The 25,528-nt window shown below is 45.4% G+C and overlaps 1 protein-coding gene across 1 annotated transcript in view; it reads right to left on the reverse strand.

Moving 5' to 3' along the window:
- The window catches only part of HAAO (3-hydroxyanthranilate 3,4-dioxygenase), a 177,309-nt gene that overhangs the window by 73,338 nt on the left and 78,443 nt on the right, over nucleotides 1-25,528 (reverse strand). Inside the window, exons 3-5 of the mRNA XM_063919809.1 lie at nucleotides 18,022-18,105; nucleotides 8,208-8,314; nucleotides 5,929-6,018 (exon numbers count right to left, since the gene is read on the reverse strand). Coding sequence (XP_063775879.1) covers nucleotides 5,929-6,018; nucleotides 8,208-8,314; nucleotides 18,022-18,105 — 281 coding nt within the window. The remainder of the gene's footprint in view (nucleotides 1-5,928; nucleotides 6,019-8,207; nucleotides 8,315-18,021; nucleotides 18,106-25,528) is intronic.

Here is a 25,528-nt window from a genome sequence, read left to right on the forward strand (position 1 = left end):
TTAATAATACTGTTGGAACAAAAATACCCCCAAATTCTTATTAAGTTATTTTAGCTGTTTTGGTGATTTTTTAGAAAAAATCCAGATCCAAAACCAAAACCCGAAAGGGTGGTTTTGGCAAAACCAATCCAGATCCAAAACACGAAAATAGATCCTGATCCAAACCAAAACACAAAACCCGAAAAGTGACCGGTGCACATCTCTAGTTTATATTAGAGATTAGCGCCTGAAATTTTTCGGGTTTTGTGTTTTGGTTTTGGGTTCGGTTCCGCGGCCGTGTTTTGGGTTCGACCGCGTTTTGGCAAAACCTCACCGAATTTTTTTTGTCGGATTCGGGTGTGTTTTGGATTCGGGTGGTTTTTTCAAAAAACCCTAAAAAACATCTTAAAACATTGAATTTGGGGGTCATTTTGATCCCATAGTATTATTAACCTCAATAACCATAATTAACACTCATTTTCAGTCTATTCTGAACACCTTACACCTCACAATATTATTTTTAGTCCTAAAATTTGCACCGAGGTCGCTGGATGACTAAGCTCAGCGACCCTAGTGGCCGACACAAACACCGGGCCCATCTAGGAGTGGCACTGCAGTGTCACGCAGGATGTCCCTTCCAAAAAACCCTCCCCAAACAGCACATGACGCAAAGAAAAAAAGAGGCGCAATGAGGTAGCTGTGTGAGTAAGATTAGCGACCCTAGTGGCCGACACAAACACCGGGCCCATCTAGGAGTGGCACTGCAGTGTCACGCAGGATGTCCCTTCCAAAAAACCCTCCCCAAACAGCACATGACGCAAAGAAAAAAAGAGGCGCAATGAGGTAGCTGACTGTGTGAGAAAGATAAGCGACCCTAGTGGCCGACACAAACACCGGGCCCATCTAGGAGTGGCACTGCAGTGTCACGCAGGATGTCCCTTCCAAAAAACCCTCACCAAACAGCACATGATGCAAAGAAAAAAAGAGGCGCAATGAGGTAGCTGTGTGAGTAAGATTAGCGACCCTAGTGGCCGACACAAACACCTGGCCCATCTAGGAGTGGCACTGCAGTGTCACGCAGGATGTCCCTTCCAAAAAACCCTCCCCAAACAGCACATGACGCAAAGAAAAAAAGAGGCGCAATGAGGTAGCTGACTGTGTGAGAAAGATAAGCGACCCTAGTGGCCGACACAAACACCGGGCCCATCTAGGAGTGGCACTGCAGTGTCACGCAGGATGTCCCTTCCAAAAAACCCTCCCCAAACAGCACATGACGCAAAGAAAAAAAGAGGCGCAATGAGGTAGCTGACTGTGTGAGAAAGATAAGCGACCCTAGTGGCCGACACAAACACCGGGCCCATCTAGGAGTGGCACTGCAGTGTCACGCAGGATGTCCCTTCCAAAAAACCCTCCCCAAACAGCACATGACGCAAAGAAAAATAAAAGAAAAAAGAGGTGCAAGATGGAATTGTCCTTGGGCCCTTCCCACCCACCCTTATGTTGTATAAACAAAACAGGACATGCACACTTTAACCAACCCATCATTTCAGTGACAGGGTCTGCCACACGACTGTGACTGAAATGACGGGTTGGTTTGGACCCCCACCAAAAAAGAAGCAATTAATCTCTCCTTGCACAAACTGGCTCTACAGAGGCAAGATGTCCACCTCATCATCATCCTCCGATATATCACCGTGTACATCCCCCTCCTCACAGATTATCAATTCGTCCCCACTGGAATCCACCATGTCAGCTCCCTGTGTACTTTGTGGAGGCAATTGCTGCTGGTCAATGTCTCCGCGGAGGAATTGATTATAATTCATTTTAATGAACATCATCTTCTCCACATTTTCTGGATGTAACCTCGTACGCCGATTGCTGACAAGGTGAGCGGCGGCACTAAACACTCTTTCGGAGTACACACTTGTGGGAGGGCAACTTAGGTAGAATAAAGCCAGTTTGTGCAAGGGCCTCCAAATTGCCTCTTTTTCCTGCCAGTATAAGTACGGACTGTGTGACGTGCCTACTTGGATGCGGTCACTCATATAATCCTCCACCATTCTATCAATGGTGAGAGAATCATATGCAGTGACAGTAGACGACATGTCCGTAATGGTTGTCAGGTCCTTCAGTCCGGACCAGATGTCAGCATCAGCAGTCGCTCCAGACTGCCCTGCATCACCGCCAGCGGGTGGGCTCGGAATTCGGATTTGGGATTTCGAAGAATGCACAGTTCTTTGCTGTGCTGCTTTTGCCAGCTTGAGTCTTTTCATTTTTCTAGCGAGAGGCTGAGTGCTTCCATCCTCATGTGAAGCTGAACCACTAGCCATGAACATAGGCCAGGGCCTCAGCCGTTCCTTGCCACTCCGTGTGGTAAATGGCATATTGGCAAGTTTACGCTTCTCCTCCGACAATTTTATTTTAGGTTTTGGAGTCCTTTTTTTTCTGATATTTGGTGTTTTGGATTTGACATGCTCTGTACTATGACATTGGGCATCGGCCTTGGCAGACGACGTTGCTGGCATTTCATCGTCTCGGCCATGACTAGTGGCAGCAGCTTCAGCACGAGGTGGAAGTGGATCTTGATCTTTCCCTAATTTTGGAACCTCAACTTTTTTGTTCTCCATATTTTATAGGCAGAACTAAAAGGCACCTCAGGTAAACAATGGAGATGGATGGATTGGATACTAGTATACAATTATGGACGGACTGCCACGGTTAGGTGGTATAAAAAAACCACGGTTAGGTGGTATATAATACAATTATGGATGGACGGACTGCCTGCCGAGTTCCGACACAGAGGTAGCCACAGCCGTGAACTACCGCACTGTACACTGGTTGATAAAGAGATAGTAGTATACTCGTAACAACTAGTATGACACTATGACGACGGTATAAAGAATGAAAAAAAAACCACGGTTAGGTGGTATATATTATAATAATAATACAATTATGGATGGACGGACTGCCTGCCGACTGCCGACACAGAGGTAGCCACAGCCGTGAACTACCGCACTGTACACTGGTTGATAAAGAGATAGTAGTATACTCGTAACAACTAGTATGACACTATGACGACGGTATAAAGAATGAAAAAAAAACCACGGTTAGGTGGTATATATTATAATAATAATACAATTATGGATGGACGGACTGCCTGCCGACTGCCGACACAGAGGTAGCCACAGCCGTGAACTACCGCACTGTACACTGGTTGATAAAGAGATAGTAGTATACTCGTAACAACTAGTATGACACTATGACGACGGTATAAAGAATGAAAAAAAAACCACGGTTAGGTGGTATATATTATAATAATAATACAATTATGGATGGACGGACTGCCTGCCGACTGCCGACACAGAGGTAGCCACAGCCGTGAACTACCGCACTGTACACTGGTTGATAAAGAGATAGTAGTATACTCGTAACAACTAGTATGACACTATGACGACGGTATAAAGAATGAAAAAAAAACCCACGGTTAGGTGGTATATATTATAATAATAATACAATTATGGATGGACGGACTGCCTGCCGACTGCCGACACAGAGGTAGCCACAGCCGTGAACTACCGCACTGTACACTGGTTGATAAAGAGATAGTAGTATACTCGTAACAACTAGTATGACACTATGACGACGGTATAAAGAATGAAAAAAAAACCACGGTTAGGTGGTATATATTATAATAATAATACAATTATGGATGGACGGACTGCCTGCCGACTGCCGACACAGAGGTAGCCACAGCCGTGAACTACCGCACTGTACACTGGTTGATAAAGAGATAGTAGTATACTCGTAACAACTAGTATGACACTATGACGACGGTATAAAGAATGAAAAAAAAACCACGGTTAGGTGGTATATATTATAATAATAATACAATTATGGATGGACGGACTGCCTGCCGACTGCCGACACAGAGGTAGCCACAGCCGTGAACTACCGCACTGTACACTGGTTGATAAAGAGATAGTAGTATACTCGTAACAACTAGTATGACACTATGACGACGGTATAAAGAAAGAAAAAAAAATACCACAGTTAGGTGGTATATATTATAATAATAATACAATTATGGATGGACAGACTGCCTGCCGACTGCCGACACAGAGGTAGCCACAGCCGTGAACTACCGCACTGTACACTGGTTGATAAAGAGATAGTAGTATACTCGTAACAACTAGTATGACACTATGACGGTATAAAGAATGAAAAAAAAACCACGGTTAGGTGGTATATATTATAATAATAATACAATTATGGATGGACGGACTGCCTGCCGACTGCCGACACAGAGGTAGCCACAGCCGTGAACTACCGCACTGTACACTGGTTGATAAAGAGATAGTAGTATACTCGTAACAACTAGTATGACACTATGACGACGGTATAAAGAAAGAAAAAAAAATACCACGGTTAGGTGGTATATATTGTAATACAATTATGGATGGACGGACTGCCTGCCGAGTTCCGACTGCCGACACAGAGGTAGCCACAGCCGTGAACTACCGCACTGTACTGTGTCTGCTGCTAATATAGACTGGTTGATAAAGAGATAGTATACAATACATACAACAATATACTACTATACTGGTGGTCAGGCACTGGTCACCACTAGTCACACTGGCAGTGGCACTCCTGCAGCAAAAGTGTGCACTGTTTAATTTTAAATTAATATAATATTATGTACTCCTGGGGGCTCCTGCTATAACAACCTGCAGTGCTCCCCAGTCTCCCCCACAATTATTATAAGCTTTGCCTTTTATACATTGATGTGCAGCACACTGGGCTGAGCTGAGTGCACACAGACTGAGTCACACTGTGTGACTGGCTGCTGCTGTGTATCGTTTTTTTTCAGGCAGAGAACGGATATAGCAGAGAACGGATATATTATATTAAAATAAATAAAAGTTAACTAACAACAACTGCACTGGTCACTGTGGTAAACTCTGTCTGACTCTGCACAATCTCTCTCTCTCTTCTAATCTAATTTCTAATGGAGAGGACGCCAGCCACGTCCTCTCCCTATCAATCTCAATGCACGTGTGAAAATGGCGGCGACGCGCGGCTCCTTATATAGAATCCGAGTCTCGCGAGAATCCGACAGCGTCATGATGACGTTCGGGCGCGCTCGGGTTAACCGAGCAAGGCGGGAGGATCCGAGTCTGCTCGGACCCGTAAAAAAAACATGAAGTTCGTGCGGGTTCGGTTTCAGAGAAACCGAACCCGCTCATCTCTAGTTTATATGTCACCATTAGGTTCAGTTTTGTGCTGGGGGACAGGATTCACTTCTGTTTGTCCACATATTATGATTGGAAGCCACAAGCACTGGTTTTGCCTATTACATTGACCATACATTTTTTCCGGACCACCAAACCAAGGCACCCCTGCAAGTGCTGTGAGGTACCATCCTCAGGGTGACACAACATCTAGTTTGGGAACTACTGTGTTGAGCTATACACATGTGCAGCATATGCAAATTTCCAATTGTAGATAGTTTCTCAATCATAATGCATGATCACCAAATTAAATTATGTTATAAGGACTGAGCTCTGAGGGGGCAGCACCGTCGCTGCCCTATGGTCTCTGCATCTGGCTACCAGGTTGCCTAGAACAGCACCCTGCTGCAGTGTACTTTAGATGTGCCTGCAGTCTGTGCAGCTCTCCGGAGTATCCTGAGGACACTGTGGGCAGTACGTCACATGCCACCATTGGTGGCCCAGCCCCATTCATGACAGCATCGGTCAGGGGGCGTAGTCAGGCATGGCCGGCCCAGGGAGCAGGGCAGCCCTGTTAAGGCACTGATAAAAAAATGTGCACATGGATGATGTATTTTACTTTATTTATCTAATTTAAACCAGAATAGTAACACGTAAACTAATCATACAACACGTTAGCACAAGCGTTACATACTGCAATGCATGTAGATGTTAGACTTACTCATTAATTATTGGTCCAAGCTGTGTTCCAAGATTTTCACAGTAAAACCACTTTTCAAATAAAACTTCGGATGAATTGTCTATATAATACCTTTCAAAATAAAAAAGTGTTATAAATAAATTTGTTTTGGTTCAAATAAAATTTCAAAACACAGGTGTAATCACAAATATGATCAATTACACATTGACCAAACTCTGAAGTACTTTTTATAGAAAACAACAGAACACATTAATTTACCAAGATTGGTGTTTGCAAACACACCTGTGAATTGTCCAAACTTGCCACAAAATAGAAAATTCAAATGCACCAGCTCACCAGCAGCGTATTTGCAAAATCACCCATGCTAATTTCATTACTTACAATAGAAAAATTCTCATTTAACAAAAAATAAAAACATTAAACATAACTAATAATAATAATAATAATAATAATAATAATAAAAAAAGTTTGCAATGATTTTGGATACAATAACCATACATGTTCATTTTAGTTTTAACTTGATAAACTGTATATACACAGATTCTTTTTTTTTAATGTGAAGGTGTTGTGACATGTTTTTTTTTATTTGGGTTACTCATATAATAGTTAAAAATAAATACACATATAACTTGCCCATGGATACTTAAAAATCTAAATACAGTAAATGGGTTTTGTAGTCATTAATCACAAAAACGTTTTTCATGTAATCCTTTCTTTGGTAACATTTAAACATAAATGAAAAAGTTGCACTTTTCATTAGAAATTACATATCACTTCAATAACAATGGTGTATGTAAATTTTGCAAACACCGACCCAATTGAAAGGACTGGAGTCAAAACCAGCCATTTACAGGAGTGTTTGGAGATTATTGCCTTAAACACACCTGTAAAATACAATTGCATACACCATCGGAAAACACGATCCCCCAAAAACACGGGAGCATAGTAAAATTTCTGTATTCATTTAAAAAAACACTTCTGTGTTCAGTTGATCCCACCCGTGTTTAATCTCGGACAAACACAGGTGAGATACGATTCTTAGTAAATTTACCCCTAAGAGTCTCAGTCCGCAGCCAGTTATGTGACACACCTACAACACTCCCATAACACACGCATAATACAGTGCCTCTCAATGTATCTGATTGGGTGGTCTTCAGTATGCCGGCTGTCGGGATCCCGGCGCACAGTATACCGGCGCCGGAATCCCGACAGCCGGCATACCGACACTTATTCTCCCTCGTGGGGGTCCATGACCCCCCTGGAGGGAGAATAAAATAGCGTGGCGCGCGCAAGTGGCTAATTTGCGCTCGCCACACTGTCGGTATGCCGGCGTCGGGCTCCCGGCGCCGGTATGCTGGTCGCCGGGAGCCCAACCGCCGGCATACCATACTACACCCAGCCTCCTCCAAGTCACAGGAGTGGCCAATACATTTCACACACCATGCGTCTTCGTGTGTACACATAGACTGGGACCCATGCGCTGTGCCACTGGGAGTTTCCAATTTTCCATCTTCTGCTCACCACACAAATGCCACTCCTGACACTCTTCCCTTTTGTAAAGCTGTATTTTAATTAATTGGTCTTGCCTTTAGGACCCATATTTTAATGATATGACACTGTACTCGCTGTGTAGTCAAAGTGGTATGTCTGCGGATAGCTGCGTGCCTATCATTAAAGCTTAGGGGGTCATTCCGAGTTGTTCGCTCGCTGCTGTTTTTCGCAGCATAGCGATCAGGCTAAAAAGCGGCATTTCTGCGCGTTTTTCAGTCGCTCTGCTGATCGGTGAGTGATTGACAGGAAGTGAGTGTTTCTGGGCGGAAACTGACCGTTTTCCGGGAGTGTGCTAAAAAACGCAGGCGTGTCAGGCTAAAACGCAGGAGTGGCTGGGGAAACGGGGGAGTGGCTGGCCGAACGCAGGGCGTGTTGGTGACGTCAAAGCAGGAACTAAATGGACTGAGGTGATCGCAATCTAGGAGTAGGTCTGGAGCTACTGTGAAACTGCAGGAAAAGATTACCGAGCAGTTCTGCTAATCTTTCGTTCGCACTTCTGCTAAGCTAAGATACACTCCCAGAGGGCGGCGGCCTAGCGTATGCACTGCTGCTAAAAGCAGCTAGCAAGCGATCAACTCGGAATGAGGGCCTTAGAGTAGTATCAAACAGTACCACAGTAAGTGGCAAAGCAAATCATTCAACGAAACAGAATATAATATAATACAACATTTTGACACTTTGGTGTCATTAATATTATGTAACTTATTCCACATGCTGCATAATACAATATGAAGAATATGAACCTTTACCTTAGACCATCTTTCTCTGTCTTTAACCTCCTCCGTTCAAACACAAGCCCCACTGTGTGCGGGAACCTTTGTGGAGAATGTGGTATCCGTGCCGGAAGCAGAAACATCTGTGCAGAAAGAATGTGTTATTATGGAAAGGAGTCAATTTATGCAAATATAACATTATCTTTCTCCAGTAAATCCGAGTTAAACCTCACACAATTACTTTCTCTATAATCATACACGCCACACACACAAAAGCAAGAAAACACAGAACTGCTTGCAGATGTCTTTGCAGGAGGCAGTTCATAAAGATTTTTAGCTGCTGATGTTGCTTCTGATATTTATTTCATCTTTACACTTACTACATACAGCATTATGTTCTCCTCCTGGATAGTTCTCTCAAAATCTGAGAATTAGCTCACCTTTACCTAAACAGGAAATGTCTTTGCAGATCTTACAGACAATATGTCAGGCACTAGTGAGGGTAAAAATGAAGTACATGTGAAACTACAATTACGTGGCAGCTACCAGGGGTCACCGGCAGAGGCTGGGTGCGGGAATGTAGTATATTGGCCTCTGTAGGGGCTCAGGTCTGCCATTGTGGCATAACCACACCCCCATGTTTACCACCCCATCCCCCAATAGCTACCGCCAGAGCCACCAAGAGATTGATTGAAACTCTTGTTGGGCCTGGCATTGGCTATTCTCAGCAGTGTGGATGAGTATGATGTCACTAGCTAAGTAGTAATGTGTTAGGATGGATATTTATGTTCATTCAATGCTCAAAGATGGTTCCACGCACATGCCATAAGGCTGATTAACACTTTTTTCTATTCTCAACAGTTTACCAATCAGCTATCAAGGGGGCAGCCAAGCAAAAATCAGCTTCATTGTTCTATCATAGATATTATTATTATTATTATTATTATTATTATCAGTTATTTATGTAGCGCACACATATTCCGCAGCGCTTTGCAGAGAATATTGTGTCATTGACATCAGTTCCTGCCCCAGTGGAGTTTACAATCTATGGCCCTAAATCAGACCTGATCCCTGTTGTGCGATTTTGCATGACGGGCGATTATTGAATGACTGTACATGCGTATGGATCACAATGCGCAGGCGCAAGGCCAAACTGCAAAAGAATTGTGCAAAAATTTAGAGCAGTAGGTGTATGCAAGTTGATTGACAGAAAGCGGACGTTAGGGGGTGGTAACTGAACGTTTCCTGGGAGTGTCAGGAAAAACTCAGGTATTCCCAAACATTTTCTGGGAGGGTGTGTGACGTCAGCTCTGGTCCAGATCAGTCTGATTCAGCCTGTAGGAGTAAGTCCTGGGTTACGCACAGACTGCAAAAAACATTAGATGGTGAGTGTGATGCGAAAGGATTTGCAGATGTCCACTGTCTGGCGATGTTTTTGCATGACATACGCATGCACTTGCACGAGGCGGGTGTTCACTCTTTATGGGCGGCGGCTACCTGATTACAGCTCTCTGCAAAATCACAGAGGAGCGATCAGGTCTGAATTAGGCCCTATAATCCTTACCACATGTACATGCACACACCATTTATGCTAGGGTTAATTTTGGTGGGAACCAATTAACCTACCACTATATTTTTTTGATTGTGGAAGGAAACCGGAGTACCCGTAGGAAACCCACGCAAGCATGGGGAGAATATACAAACTCCACACAGTTAGGGCAATTGTGGTAGTCGAACCCATGACCTCAGTGTTGTGAGGCGTTAATGCTAACCATTACACTGTCCGCGCTGCCACAGCCATATGAGCATACAGTATGTATCAAAGTTTGGAGAGAGATAAAGTGGAGAGAAATTATGTGGTCTGTTTACTAAGCCTCGGTGAGAGATAAAGTACTAACCAGTTAGCTCTTAACTGTCGTTTTTCAAACACAGGGGGTGATGTACTAAGCCTTCAAAAGTGATAAAGCGGAAAGTGATAAAGTACCAGCTAATCAGCTCCTAACTGCCATGTTACAGTTTGTATTTGAAAAATGGCAGAAGCTGATTGGTTAGTAGTTTATCACTCTCCACGTTATCACTTTTCAAGGCTTAGTACATCTGGCCCACAGCCTGTAATATGACAGTTAGGAGCTGATAGGTTGATACTTTATCTTTTAACACTTTATCTCTATACTATCTTTAATACATACGTCTCATTTTTTTCAGTCTCTGCATGTGTGATTAATAATTCATAAAGATTTACCGGCGGGCAGGATGCCGGCTGTCCATATCCCGACAGCGGCATCCCGCCTGCCAAATTGCCGGCGAGCGCAAAGAGTCCCCTTGCAGGCTCGGTTGCTCACTGCGCTCACCACAGAATCTGTTCCCTCTCTGTGGGTGTTATGGACACCCACGAGTGGGAATAGTCCTGCTTTGCTGGGATTCCGGCTAGCGGCATTGCCGGCTGGCGGGATTCTGGCATCGGTATCCTCACTGCCGGAATCTCGACAGCTAGCAAATTGAACAAAACCAACCCCCCCTCCCCCCCTCCCCACACACACACATTTGGGTGCTATTCGTGTTTTGAGTATCCCCATTAATATATTGAAAGCAGCAAAAAAGAGTCTCTTACAGTAGGTCACACAATAGCTTTAGTTCACAGTTTGATCTATATGCTGCCATCTAGTGGCTCCCATTAGTATTGCAGTTAAAAGGATTTGGTATATTTTCTGAGTTTTATTTTTCTACTGCTGACTATCCTTTCCTTTACCTGCTTATGGGGGTAATTCAGACCTGATTGCTAGAGTGCGTTTTTTGCATCTCTGGGATCAGGTAGTCGCCGCCTACAAAAAAAGACAAAACAATGCCTTGTAAGTAATTGCCCTCTAAAAAAAGTCGGAGTTTGGCAGGCATTACATCCCGCCCTTACAATTATCAAACCATAATAAAAAAAAAAAAACATTGAAAACATTAAATATTCCTACGTTGGTGTGCATATAAAGTGTATAAAAGCACAATGAGTACATACGACAAAGGGGCAAATATACTAAGATGGGAGTTCTGTTTAAGATGGGTTGTGGACCATAGCAACCAATCAAATTTTACTTCTCATTTATCTAGCACCTTCTAGAAGAGAATACCTGGAATATGATTGGTTGCTATGGGCAACATCCCATCTTAAATAGAACTCCCATCTTAGTAAATATACCACAAAATATCTACGGACAAGTAGAAAAACAGAAAGACAGAACCATATTATGGGTCTATGGCTACTATAAAATATTTCTTAAATAAGTTCAGCTCTGTATAATTTCTTTTGTCCTTGAATTAAACAGTATGGGGTATATTTACTAAGGTCCAGATTTTGACCGAGATGCCGTTTTTTCTTCAAAGTGTCATCTCGGTAATTTACTAAGCAAAAATCACGGCAGTGATGAGGGCATTCGTAATATTTTGGAAGTGCTAGGAAAAAATCACGAATCAATATACACCATCGGTCAAATACGCCTGCAATTTGGTAGAAATCGGTCATTTACTAAAAAGTGCAAAACACAAACACTGCCGACAATAGCCAAACACTGCCGTGCTAAAATACAAATCGTGAAAAAGTGCTAAAAAAAAACAGACCTGCTTTTTTATCCCGTGTTTGTATAGGCATGCACGGATCCATGAGATCCGTGCATGTTTTTCAGTGGGAAGGGGTGGGAAATGTTATAATTTTTTTTTTTTTAAATGCGTGGGATCCCCCCTCCTAAACCAAACCAGCCTCGGGCTCTTTGAGCCGGCCCTGGTTGCAAAAATATGGGGAAAAAATTGACAGGGGTTCCCCCATATTTAAGCAACCAGCTCCGGGCTCTGCACCTGGTCCTGGTTCCAAAAATACGGGGGACAAAAAGCGTAGGGGTCCCCCGTATTTTTGAAACCAGCACCGGGCTCCACTAGCTGGACAGATAATGCCACAGCCGGGGGTTACTTTTATACAGTGCCTTGCGGCCGTGGCATCAAATATCCAACTAGTCACCCCTGGCCGGGGTACCCTGGGGGAGTGGGGACCCCTTCAATCAAGGGCCCCCCCCCTAGCCACCCAAGGGCCAGGGGTGAAGCCCGAGGCTGTCCCCCCCATCCAGTGGGCTGCAGATGGGAGGCTGATAGCCTTTGTTGAAAGTAATGAATATTGTTTTTAGTAGCAGTACTACAAGTCCCAGCAAGCCTCCCCGCAAGCTGGTACTTGGAGAACCACAAGTACCAGCATGCGGCGGAAAACCGGGCCCGCTGGTACCTGTAGTACTACTACTAAAAAAATACCCCAATAAAGACATTACACACACACCTTGAAAGTATAACTTTAATGCATACATACACACCACCATATACACATACTTACCTTATGTTCACACGAGGGTCGGTCCTCTTCTCCAGTAGAATCCATGGTGTACCTGTTGAAAAAATCCTACTCACCAAATCCAGTGTAGAGGGCTCCTCGGATAATCCATTTGTAATCCACGTACTTGTAAAAATAAAAAAACGGGACACCCGACCGCGAACTGAAAGGGGCCCCATGTTTTCACATGGGACCCCTTTCCCCGAATGCCAGAAACCCCCTCTGACTGATGTCTAAGTGGGTTTCTTCAGCCAATCAGGGAGCGCCACGTTGTGGCACCCTCCTGATCGGCTGTGTGCTCCTGTACTGTATGACAGGCGGCACACGGCAGTGTTACAATGTAGCGCCTATGCGCTCCATTGTAACCAATGGTGGGAACTTTGTGGTCAGCGGTGAGGTCACTTTCGGTCAACCGCTGACTACAAAGTTCCCACCATTGGTTACAATGGAGCGCATAGGCGCTACATTGTAACACTGCCGTGTGCCGCCTGTCAGTCAGTACAGGAGCACACAGCCGATCAGGAGGGTGCCAAACGTGGCGCTCCCTGATTGGCTGAGGGAACCTTCTTGGACTTAAGTCAGAGGGGGTTCCTGGCATTCGGGGAAAGGGGACCCATGTGAAAACATGGGTCCCCTTTCAGTGCGAGGTCGGGTATCCGTTTTTTTATTTTTACAAGTACGTGGATTACAAAAGGATTTACCGAGGAGCCTAAAACACTGGATTATGTGAGTATAATTTTTTCAACAGGTACACCATGGATTCTACTGGAGAAGAGGACCGACCTGCGTGGGAACATAAGGTAAGTATGTGTATATGGAGGTGTGGATGGATGTATTAAAGTTATACTTTCAAGGTGTGTGTGTGTTGTCTTTATTGGGGTATTTTTTTAGTAGTAGTACTACAGGTACCAGCGGGCCCATTTTTCCGCCGCATGCTGGTACTTGTGGTTCTCCAAGTACCAGCTTGCGGGGGAGGCTTGCTGGGCCTTGTAGTACTGCTACTAAAAACAATATCATTCACTTTGAACAAAGGCTATCAGCCCCCCATCCGCAGCCCATTGGATGGGGGGGACAGCCTCGGGCTTCACCCCTGGCCCTTGGGTGGCTGGGGGGGGGGGACCCCTTGATTGAAGGGGTCCCCACTCCCCCAGGGTACCCCGGCCAGGGGTGACTAGTTGGATATTTGATGCCACGGCCGCAAGGCACTGTATAAAAGTGACCCCCGGCTGTGGCATTATCTGTCCAGCTAGTGGAGCCCGGTGCTGGTTTCAAAAATACGGGGGACCCCTACTCTTTTTGTCCCCCGTATTTTTGGAACCAGGACCAGGCTCCACTAGCTGGACAGATAATGCCACAGCCGGGGGTCACTTTTATACAGTGCCTTGCGGCCGTGGCATCAAATATCCAACTAGTCACCCCTGGCCGGGGTACCCTGGGGGTTCCCTCAGCCCGATGCTGGTTGTTTAAATATGGGGGAACCCCTGTTCATTTTTTCCCCATATTTCTGCAACCAGGATCGGCTCAAAGAGCCCGAGGCTGGTTTGCCTTAGGAGGGGGGACCCCACGCAATTTTTTTTTTACATTGAAACATTTTTTTTTTTTTTTTACAAGGTGCACAATGAAGCCCAGCATGGATCTCTCAGATCCGGCCGAGATTCATTGTATTAAAGTCGGCAGTGTTTTACAAGTCACTCACGTAAAACACTGCCAAAAAAAACGAATGACATCGACATCGGAAAACCCGAAAATGCAGAATACGGCAGCTTAGTAAATTAGTCGTAATCAATTCAAAAAGTTGCATATTTACACTTTCGATGTCATTCGTGATTGAACTTTGACCTCAAACAGGAAAATACGAATCTTAGTAAATTTACCCCTATGTTGGACAAACCACAAGTCATTTGAAAGACAAGATCTGAGAACATTTTGGACTCGTCAGACAATATAAGAACTCGCATCATTTACATCTATTAAAAACCTCAGTTTACAAGGAGGTAATTTGGCTACATTTCTGTCAACAAGGGAAGTGTTTTGGATTTTCAAATTGGCCACCAGAATACCAGATGGTTTTTTAATTATGATTTTGAGTTATCTTTTTAGACCAGGGAAATCCCCTGTTATCTGACTGCTTTCTCTCTCTCCCTCCCTTTTTATATACAATATTTTGCAGACCTTTTGATACAAGCTGATGGAACAGATTTGGGTCCTAATATAGGGGGTCATTCCGAGTTGATCGCTCGCTAGCTGTTTTTAGCAGCCGTGTGAACGCATAGTCGCCGCCCACATGGGGAGTGTATATTAGCCGTGCAAGTGTGCAATCGCATGTGCAGCCATGCAAAAACATTTTGTGCAGTTTCTAAGTAGCTCTGAACTTACTCAGCCCTTGCGATCACTTCAGCCTGTCCGTGGCCTGAATTGACGTCAGACACCTGCCCTGCAAACGCTTGGACACACCAGCGTTTTTTCAAACACTCCCAGAAAACCGTCAGTTGACACCCACAAACGCCTTCTTCCTGTCAATCTCCTTGCGATCGGCTGTGCGAATGGATTCTTCGTTAAATCCATCGCACAGCAATGATTCGCTTTGCACCCATACGACACGCCTGCGCATTGCGGTGCATATGCATGCGCAGTTCTGACCTGATCACTGCGCTGCGGAAAATCCGCAGTGTGCAATCAGGTCGGAATGACCCCCATAGTTTTACAGTACAGTATGTAATCCAGTGATTCCCAACCACGGTATTCAAGATACCCTTGTGTGAATTCAATTAGTCACAGAGTTTATCCTGCAGCAAACTGATCAAGCTGCTGGTATTTAATTATCGTGCAGGAACCCCGCACGCTAATCCTCAGGAGCTGCAAGGAATAATCCATGTTAAATGCACCCCTCTGCAATTAACACATTAGGAAAGCCATTAGATTCTGCATTTTGGGGCTAATTCAAGGTTGATTGCAAAACAACATTTTCCTCTAATGGGCAAAACCATGTACACTGCAGGGGGGATAGATAACATGTGCAGAGAGAGTTAGATTTGGGTGGACTATTTTGTTTCTGTGCAGGGTAAATACTGGCTGCTTTATTTTTACACTGTGTTCAAACTGAAATCTAAATTGCAGTGTAAAATAAAGCAGCTAGTATTTACCCTGCACAGAAACAAAATAACCCAAGCAAATTTAACTCTCTCTGCACATGTTATAGCTGCCCCACCTGCAGTGCACATGGTTTTGCCCATTAGAGGAAAATGTTGTTTTGCAATCAACCTTGAATTAGGCCTTTTATGTGTAATCAGTGGCTTCCGCTCACGTTTACATATGTTTTACTGCGCAAGGAAAAGGATAATTAATTGAATAGCTATTTCCTGCCCGACATGACCAATTAGCTGTGGGGTAAACCCTGCAGCTACTTGAATTCCCCCCCTAACAGTCCAGGTTTTAGCGATATCCATGCCTGAGCACAGATGTTTAAATCAAAGCAACAGAGGTACAGATGTGTCCATGTTTATCTTGACCTTTAATAGGATTAACTGAGACTGGGCAGTCGGACTTAATCCCCTGCTGTATTGTTCTCTGTATTGTATTGCAGCTGAGAACAATAGATGAAGGGTTTATGTTAATAAACCATGTTGTGCCTAGGCGCAGCAAACTAGCCAAGATAACCGTGGACCAATCTGTACTAATTAAGTCACCTGTGTTCAAGTATGGCCATCCTTAAAGGACTGTTAGTATGCCTTGAACCCCTGATGTAATAGCCCTTGAACTTCCTTGAACTTCTACTGCTTACCCATAACTGTTTAGAATTTTTAAGTGAGAATAATAAAGTGCTAAATAATGTTCCTGTGTCTAAAGAACGGCAAAAAAATGTGTTAGAAAAATAAATTCAATTAAAAATAAATAAAACACTGTAAGATTACATTTATGATGCACAATTGCCATTTTGTGATGTCATGGGCCTATTTTATGTCTGTCTGTATGGGAAATCACAGCATGGCAGCTACTGTGTGGCTCCCATAGCTGTACACAGTGTCGGACTGGGGCATGAAGGGCCCACCGGGGGAATGCTGTTGTAGGGGCCCATGCTTAAGGGTGTGGCCAGGCTACACTGGGGCATGGCCAGCCACCACAGAGGTTTGGCTAACTATTACAGAGTACATTTTCTGTACCCCTTGGTAAATATAATAAACCATATTCTTGCAAAGTATTATGTAACATAAGTATAATGCATAATTAAAGTGCACTAGGATAGAGTCTGGAACCTGATCCCTAGAGGAGGAGGAGGGCCCACAGGCAGTGGGGCCCACCGGTAGTTTCCCCTGTTCCGGCCCTGCCTGGGGACATGGTGTGGCTGCCATTTTCCCGGCATTTGTTCTACTGTGCATATTCAAAACACTAGGAGTTTGGCCACATCAGCATTTCCCAGGTGAATTGTGCAGTGCTGCCGACGCAGGGCTATGGAGGAGTAAGTGGTGAAGATATGGGTGTGTGGTGTGGGGCCCCCTGGACCCAATATAGATACGCCACTGCCACATACCCTTGTAAAATAATGCTGAGAATCATGGGTCCCTGAACAGAGGCTGGGACAAGATGATGCAAATCACCCACCAGCCTGCCCATTTCAATAGTAAGTGGGTCACCTACAGTACATTCCCAGGACTCACTTACTCTTCTGTGAGTCCCCGAAAATGTATGAGTCTCCCAGACGATCCGGGAAAGAGTGGCCTGATTCAGTGATGAACGCAAATCATCCGTAAGTGCTCCCACATTGCAGGTACGCAGCTAAATGTGGGATCCATTCCCAAAAAATATTCTTCTTGCAGAGAATCCTCCTCTTACCTGTAATCTTAGGTCCAGATTTATCAAGCCTTGGAGAAGTGATAAATGGCACGGTGATAAAGTGCCAGCCAACCAGCTCCTAACTGTCATTTTTCAAACACAGCCTGTGACATGGCAGTTACAGTAGGAGCTGATTGGTTGGTACTTTATCACTGTGCTATTTATCACTCTCCAAGGCTTGATAAATGGGGGCCTTAGTTTGATAATCGTCATCATCACCAGGGCACCGCCTCCACTTAGTACAAACAATCCGTCAGCCATATTTACACTTCTAACTCAGCATAGCCCGCAGTTCCCTTGCAGATCCTCTCAGAGCTTTGCCACTTTAGTTTTCCTCTGTCAGTTGCAAGTTGGATGCGACTGAAATGCCTATAATTTTTTTACACCTGTACGAGGTTCCGAAGCCTGTGTAGTGCAAAAAACCGCATGGAAACGGGAACACGTTCAACTGACATCAGAGTCAAATGTTGTGGAACACGTGCTGCTAAGTGTGCCACAGGAACCCGGCGGATTGGCTCGCAGAGCTGGCAAAGTGCGTGTACTTTCATATTTTTTATTTTGACTCTTTAATCCCCACCCAAAACTAAGCTTGTAGTTTTGGTTGCCGTTACGCTGTAAAGATGGCAAATACTTTGCAAGTAGTTGTAAAATCAGCTGTACCTGTCCTTCTTTAATGTGAATGTCCTTGTGCACTCCGTTCTCAATTATCTTCAGACACATGTCTCCTTCCACCTGGTAAAATAGCTGTAACACAGTACAATACAGTCAGATTCCAAGTCACGCTTTAGGCATTACAGTAGCGGTAAAATCAGTAAAGCTCATAGAATAGCACTTATTCAAGGTACACTTTGCCTAGCTTCTAATTAGGGATGTGCACCTGAAATTTTTCGGGTTTTGTGTGTTGGTTTTGGGTTCGGTTCCGTGGCCGTGTTTTGGGTTCGAACGCGTTTTGGCAAAACCTCACCGAATTTTTTTTGTCGGATTCGGGTGTGTTTTGGATTCGGGTGTTTTTTACAAAAAACCCTAAAAAACAGCTTAAATCATAGAATTTGGGGGTCATTTTGATCCCATAGTATTATTAACCTCAATAACCATAATTTCCACTCATTTTCAGTCTATTCTGAACACCTCACACCTCACAATATTATTTTTAGTCCTAAAATTTGCACCGAGGTCGCTGGATGGCTAAGCTAAGCGACACAAGTGGCCGACACAAACACCTGGCCCATCTAGGAGTGGCACTGCAGTGTCAGGCAGGATGGCCCTTCCAAAAAATACTCCCCAAACAGCACATGACGCAAAGAAAAAAAGAGGCGCAATGAGGTAGCTGTGTGAGTAAGATAAGCGACCCAAGTGGCCGACACAAACACCTGGCCCATCTAGGAGTGGCACTGCAGTGTCCGGCAGGATGGCCCTTCCAAAAAATACTCCCCAAACAGGACATGACGCAAAGAAGAAAAAAAAGAGGCGCAATGAGGTAGCTGTGTGAGTAAGATAAGCGACCCAAGTGGCCGACACAAACACCTGGCCCATCTAGGAGTGGCACTGCAGTGTCAGGCAGGATGGCCCTTCTAAAAAATACTCCCCAAACAGCACATGACGCAAAGAAAAATGAAAGAAAAAAGAGGTGCAAGATGGAATTGTCCTTGGGCCCTCCCACCCACCCTTATGTTGTATAAACAGGACATGCACACTTTAACCAACCCATCATTTCAGCGACAGGGTCTGCCACACGACTGTGACTGAAATGACTGGTTGGTTTGGGCCCCCACCAAAAAAGAAGCAATCAATCTCTCCTTGCACAAACTGGCTCTACAGAGGCAAGATGTCCACCTCATCATCATCGTCCGATTCATCACCCCTTTCACTGTGTACATCCCCCTCCTCACAGATTATTAATTCGTCCCCACTGGAATCCACCATCTCAGATCCCCGTGTACTTTCTGGAGGCAATTGCTGCTGGTGAATGTCTCCATGGAGTAATTGATTATAATTCATTTTAATGAACATCATCTTCTCCACATTTTCTGGAAGTAACCTCGTACGCCGATTGCTGACAAGGTGAGCGGCGGCACTAAACACTCTTTCGGAGTACACACTGGAGGGAGGGCAACTTAGGTAGAATAAAGCCAGTTTGTGCAAGGGCCTCCAAATTGCCTCTTTTCCCTGCCAGTATATGTACGGACTGTCTGACGTGCCTACTTGGATGCGGTCACTCATATAATCCTCCACCATTCTTTCAATGGTGAGAGAATCATATGCAGTGACAGTAGACGACATGTCAGTAATCGTTGGCAGGTCCTTCAGTCCGGACCAGATGTCAGCATCAGCAGTCGCTCCAGACTGCCCTGCATCACCGCCAGCAGGTGGGCTCGGAATTCGTAGCCTTTTCCTCGCACCCCCAGTTGCGGGAGAATGTGAAGGAGGAGATGTTGACAGGTCGCGTTCCGCTTGACTTGACAATTTTCTCACCAGCAGTTCTTTGAACCCCTGCAGACTTGTGTCTGCCGGAAAGAGAGATCCAATGTAGGTTTTAAATCTAGGATCGAGCACGGTGGCCAAAATGTAGTGCTCTGATTTCAACAGATTGACCACACGTGAATCCTGGTTAAGCGAATGAAGGGCTCCATCCACAAGTCCCACATGCCTAGCGGAATCGCTCTGTTTTAGCTCCTCCTTCAATGCCTCCAGCTTCTTCTGCAAAAGCCTGATGAGGGGAATGACCTGACTCAGGCTGGCAGTGTCTGAACTGACTTCACGTGTGGCAAGTTCAAAGGGCAGCAGAACCTTGCACAACATTGAAATCATTCTCCACTGCGCTTGAGACAGGTGCATTCCACCTCCTTTGCCTATATCGTGGGCAGATGTATAGGCTTGAATGGCCTTTTGCTGCTCCTCCATCCTCTGAAGCATATAGAGGGTTGAATTCCACCTCGTTACCACCTCTTGCTTCAGATGATGGCAGGGCAGGTTCAGTTTTTTTTGGTGGTGCTCCAGTCTTCTGTACGCGGTGCCTGTACGCCGAAAGTGGCCCGCAATTCGTCTGGCCACCGACAGCATCTCTTGCACGCCCCTGACGTTTTTTAAATAATTCTGCACCACCAAATTCAAGGTATGTGCAAAACATGGGACGTGCTGGAATTTGCCTAGATGTAATGCACGCACAATATTGCTGGCGTTGTCCGATGCCACAAATCCCCAGGAGAGTCCAATTGGGGTAAGCCATTCTGCGATGATCTTCCTCAGTTGCCGTAAGAGGTTTTCAGCTGTGTGCGTATTCTGGAAAGCGGTGATACAAAGCGTAGCCTGCCTAGGAACGAGTTGGCATTTGCGAGATGCTGCTACTGGTGCCGCCGCTGCTGTTCTTGCAGCGGGAGGCAATACATCTACCCAGTGGGCTGTCACAGTCATGTAGTCCTGAGTCTGCCCTGCTCCACTTGTCCACATGTCCGTGGTTAAGTGGACATTGGGTACAACTGCATTTTTTAGGACACTGGTGAGTCTTTTTCTGACGTCCGTGTACATTCTCGGTATCGCCTGCCTAGAGAAGTGGAACCTAGATGGTATTTGTAACGGGGGCACACTTCCTCAAGAAATTGTCTAGTTCCCTGTGAACTAACGGCGGATACCGGACGCACGTCTAACACCAACATAGTTGTCAAGGCCTCAGTTATCCGCTTTGCAACAGGATGACTGCTGTGATATTTCATCTTCCTCGCAAAGGACTGTTGGACAGTCAATTGCTTACTGGGAGTAGTACAAGTGGTCTTCCGACTTCCCCTCTGGGATGATGATCGACTCCCAGCAGCAACAACAGCAGCGCCAGCAGCAGTAGGCGTTACACTCAAGGATGCATCAGAGGAATCCCAGGCAGGAGAGGACGTGTCAGACTTGCCAGTGACATGGCCTGCAGGACTATTGGCTTTCCTGGGTAAGGAGGAAATTGACACTGAGGGAGTTGGTGGTGTGGTTTGCGCAAGCTTGGTTACAAGAGGAAGGTATTTACTGGTCAGTGGACTGCTTCCGCTGTCGCCCAAAGTTTTTGAACTTGTCACTGACTTATTATGAATGCGCTGCAGGTGATGTATAAGGGAGGATGTTCCGAGGTGGTTATCGTCCTTACCCCTACTTATTACAGCTTGACAAAGGCAACACACGGCTTGACACCTGTTGTCCGCATTTCTGTTGAAATACTTCCACACTGAAGAGCTGATTTTTTTGGTATTTTCACCAGGCATGTCAATGGCCATATTCCTCCCACGGACAACAGGTGTCTCCCCGGGTGCCTGACTTAAACAAACCACCTCACCATCAGAATCCTCCTTGTCAATTTCCTCCCCAGCGCCAGCAACACCCATATCCTCATCCTGGTGTACTTCAACACTGACATCTTCAATTTCACTATCAGGAACTGGACTGCGGGTGCTCCTTTCAACACTTGCAGGAGGCGTGCAAATGGTGGAAGGCGCAAGCTCTTCCCGTCCAGTGTTAGGAAGGTCAGGCATCGCAACCGACACAATTGGACTCTCCTTTGGGATTTGTGATTTCGAAGAACGCACAGTTCTTTGCTGTGCTTTTGCCGCAAGTCTTTTCTTTTTTCTAGTGAGAGGATGAGTGCTTCCATCCTCATGTGAAGCTGAACCACTAGCCATGAACATAGGCCAGGGCCTCAGCCGTTCCTTGCCACTCCGTGTCGTAAATGGCATATTGGCAAGTTTACGCTTCTCCTCAGACGCTTTTAATTTTGATTTTTGGGTCATTTTACTGATCTTTTGTGTTTTGGATTTTACATGCTCTGTACTATGACATTGGGCATCGGCCTTGGCAGACGACGTTGATGGCATTTCATCGTCTCGGCCATGACTAGTGGCAGCAGCTTCAGCATGAGGTGGAAGTGGATCTTGATCTTTCCCTATTTTTTTAACCTCCACATTTTTGTTCTCCATATTTTGCGCACAACTAAAAGCCACCACAGGTATACAATGTAGATGGATGGATAGTATAGTATTACTTATACTTATGGACGACGACTGACGACACAGAGGTAGGTACAGCCGTGGCCTACCGTACTGCTGCTTAGTGCTTATATATATGATATACTGTATAACGGACCTGGTGGACACTGTCAGCAGACTGCTAAACAAACTAGTATGAAGAAAGAAAAAAAAAACACCACAGGTATACAATGTAGATGGATGGATAGTATAGTATTACTTATACTTATGGACGACGAGTGCACTGACGACACAGAGGTAGGTACAGCCGTGGCCTACCGTACTGCTGCTTAGTGCTTATATATATGATATACTGTATAACGGACCTGGTGGACACTGTCAGCAGACTGCTAAACAAACTAGTATGAAGAAAGAAAAAAAAAAACACCACAGGTATACAATGTAGATGGATGGATAGTATAGTATTACTTATACTTATGGACGACGAGTGACGACACAGAGGTAGGTACAGCCGTGGCCTACCGTACTGCTGCTTAGTGCTTATATATATGATATTATACTGTATAACGGACCTGGTGGACAGTGTCAGCAGACTGCTAAACTAGTATGAAGAAAGAAAAAAAAAACACCACAGGTATACAATGTAGATGGATGGATAGTATAGTATTACTTATACTTATGGACGACGAGTGACGACACAGAGGTAGGTACAGCCGTGGCCTACCGTACTGCTGCTTAGTGCTTATATATATGATATTATACTGTATAACGGACCTGGTGGACAGTGTCAGCAGACTGCTAAACTAGTATGAAGAAAGAAAAAAAAAACACCACAGGTATACAATGTAGATGGATGGATAGTATAGTATTACTTATACTTATGGACGACGAGTGACGACACAGAGGTAGGTACAGCCGTGGCCTACCGTACTGCTGCTTAGTGCTTATATATATGATATACTGTATAACGGACCTGGTGGACAGTGTCAGCAGACTGCTAAACTAGTATGAAGAAAGAAAAAAAAAAACACCACAGGTATACAATGTAGATGGATGGATAGTATAGTATTACTTATACTTATGGACTGTTATGATTCCCGTACTCCAGACCAGAGGAGATCTAATGGCAGAGGTCTGAGTACTGGGAAGATTTGCTGGTTGTGGGAGCAGGAGAGCCTAGTAACCCCTGGCGCCCTAACTCCGTTGTCTCGCCCGTGTTATCAGAAATCCCCTGCGAGACTATGGTTGCTTGAGCCCATGGCAGCCGCGTTCGAAGGGCGGATTATGTCTGCCCAACCCCGATGCCCCCTCAGGTCTTAATGGGAGACAAAGGGAAATCCGAGACAGGGTGATAACAAGGGGCCCTCTGACTAAGCAACCAGGCCAGGGGTTACAAGCTAACTAACTTAAACCAAGGTATGTGCGGACTAGCCGCCAGGGAAAAGGACAACCAAAGATCCACTGATCCGTTACTCCTATCCAGCACCGCTGGATACCAGAGTGGATCTGTGGGAGCGGAATCCTCCGCAAAAGCTCCAGAACACAAATAAACTAAATAATAAACAGTAAGCGGACAAGCCGCAACACACGGCTGCGCCACGACTCACGAACACCACAGGATGTTAAAGGTGCTCGGTCAGACTCCAGGAATAGATGACAAATATCCGAGTACAGGACCACTGAGGACAGGAACAACCGGATAGAGCAGGACTGGAAACTCTCTGCAACTGACAAAGGCAAACAGGAAGCTATCACCGGCGTCTCTGAGAAGTCCAAAGGGTGCTTATAAGTGTGAGCTCCCCAATCAGGAGCCAGACTGGGTCATCACAATTAATGCCGTGCAGCTTGCATGCTGCACGGCCAGCACACCATGATACAATCAGCACATCATGATACAATCAGAACAGACCCAGCAACGGGGAACGCGGCTCGAACGTGGCGTCCCCGTTGCTAGGGTCAGAGCGGCTCCGTGCGCCCGGCGTCTAGCGTTGCCAGGGAGCCGGCGGCTGTACGCGCACGGCGTCCCTGGTTGCTAGGCGCCGGGCCGCACCGACGAGCGGACCCCGGCGCCTAACATGGACGACGAGTGACGACACAGAGGTAGGTACAGCCGTGGCCTACTGTACTGCTGCTTAGTGCTTATATATATGATATTTATACTGTATAACGGACCTGGTGGACACTGTCAGCAGACTGCTAAACAAACTAGTATGACTATGAAGAAAGAAAAAAAAAACACCACAGGTATACAATGTAGATGGATGGATAGTATAGTATTACTTATACTTATGGACGACGAGTGCACTGACGACACAGAGGTAGGTACAGCCGTGGCCTACCGTACTGTTATATATATAATATACTGTATAACGGACCTGGTGGACACTGTCAGCAGACTGCTAAACAAACTAGCATGAAGAAAGAAAAAAAAAACACCACAGTGTTTTTCAGGCAGACAAACGTATACTGGACTGGTGGTCACTGTCAGCAAAACTGTGCACTGTACTCCTGCTATAACTGCTCCCCAGTCCCCACAATTAGGCAGTGTGAGCAGTGCACTCAGCACAGATATATCATGCAGCAGTGCAGCACACTGAGTGAGCACAGATATGGTGGAGCGTTTTTTTTCAGGCAGAGAAACAACGGATTAAACTCAAAACCCTGCACTGTACTCCCTAACAGCTGCTCCCCGTCCCCAATCCTCCCCACAATTAAAACTAAGTCACTCAGTTTTTTTTCTTTCTAATACAACGGGGAGGACGCCAGCCACGTCCTCTCCCTATCAATCTCAATGCACGTGTGAAAAATGGCGGCGACGCGCGGCTCCTTATATAGAATCCGAGTCTCGCGAGAATCCGACAGCGGGATGATGACGTTCGGGCGCGCTCGGGTTAACCGAGCAAGGCGGGAGGATCCGAGTCGCTCGGACCCGTGTAAAAAAAAGGTGAAGTTCGGGCGGGTTCGGATCCTGAGGAACCGAACCCGCTCATCACTACTTCTAATACAGTTGTACATAATGTTCCGAATGAAACAAGATTTTCATACGAAGTTTAGAAGAATCTAATATTAGTAACACAGCTAATTATAAAGTACATGATTTACTAACACAGGTATGCTATTTTTCAGAAATGAACAGGCAATCTGTTGGCGTTTGTTGCGCAGTGCGGAGTAGGAGCACGGGCGCACATACGTTTGTGGAGCAGAGCACAAGC

Source organism: Pseudophryne corroboree, chromosome 4 (genome assembly GCF_028390025.1).
Source record: "Pseudophryne corroboree isolate aPseCor3 chromosome 4, aPseCor3.hap2, whole genome shotgun sequence".
Lineage (NCBI taxonomy): Eukaryota > Metazoa > Chordata > Amphibia > Anura > Myobatrachidae > Pseudophryne > Pseudophryne corroboree.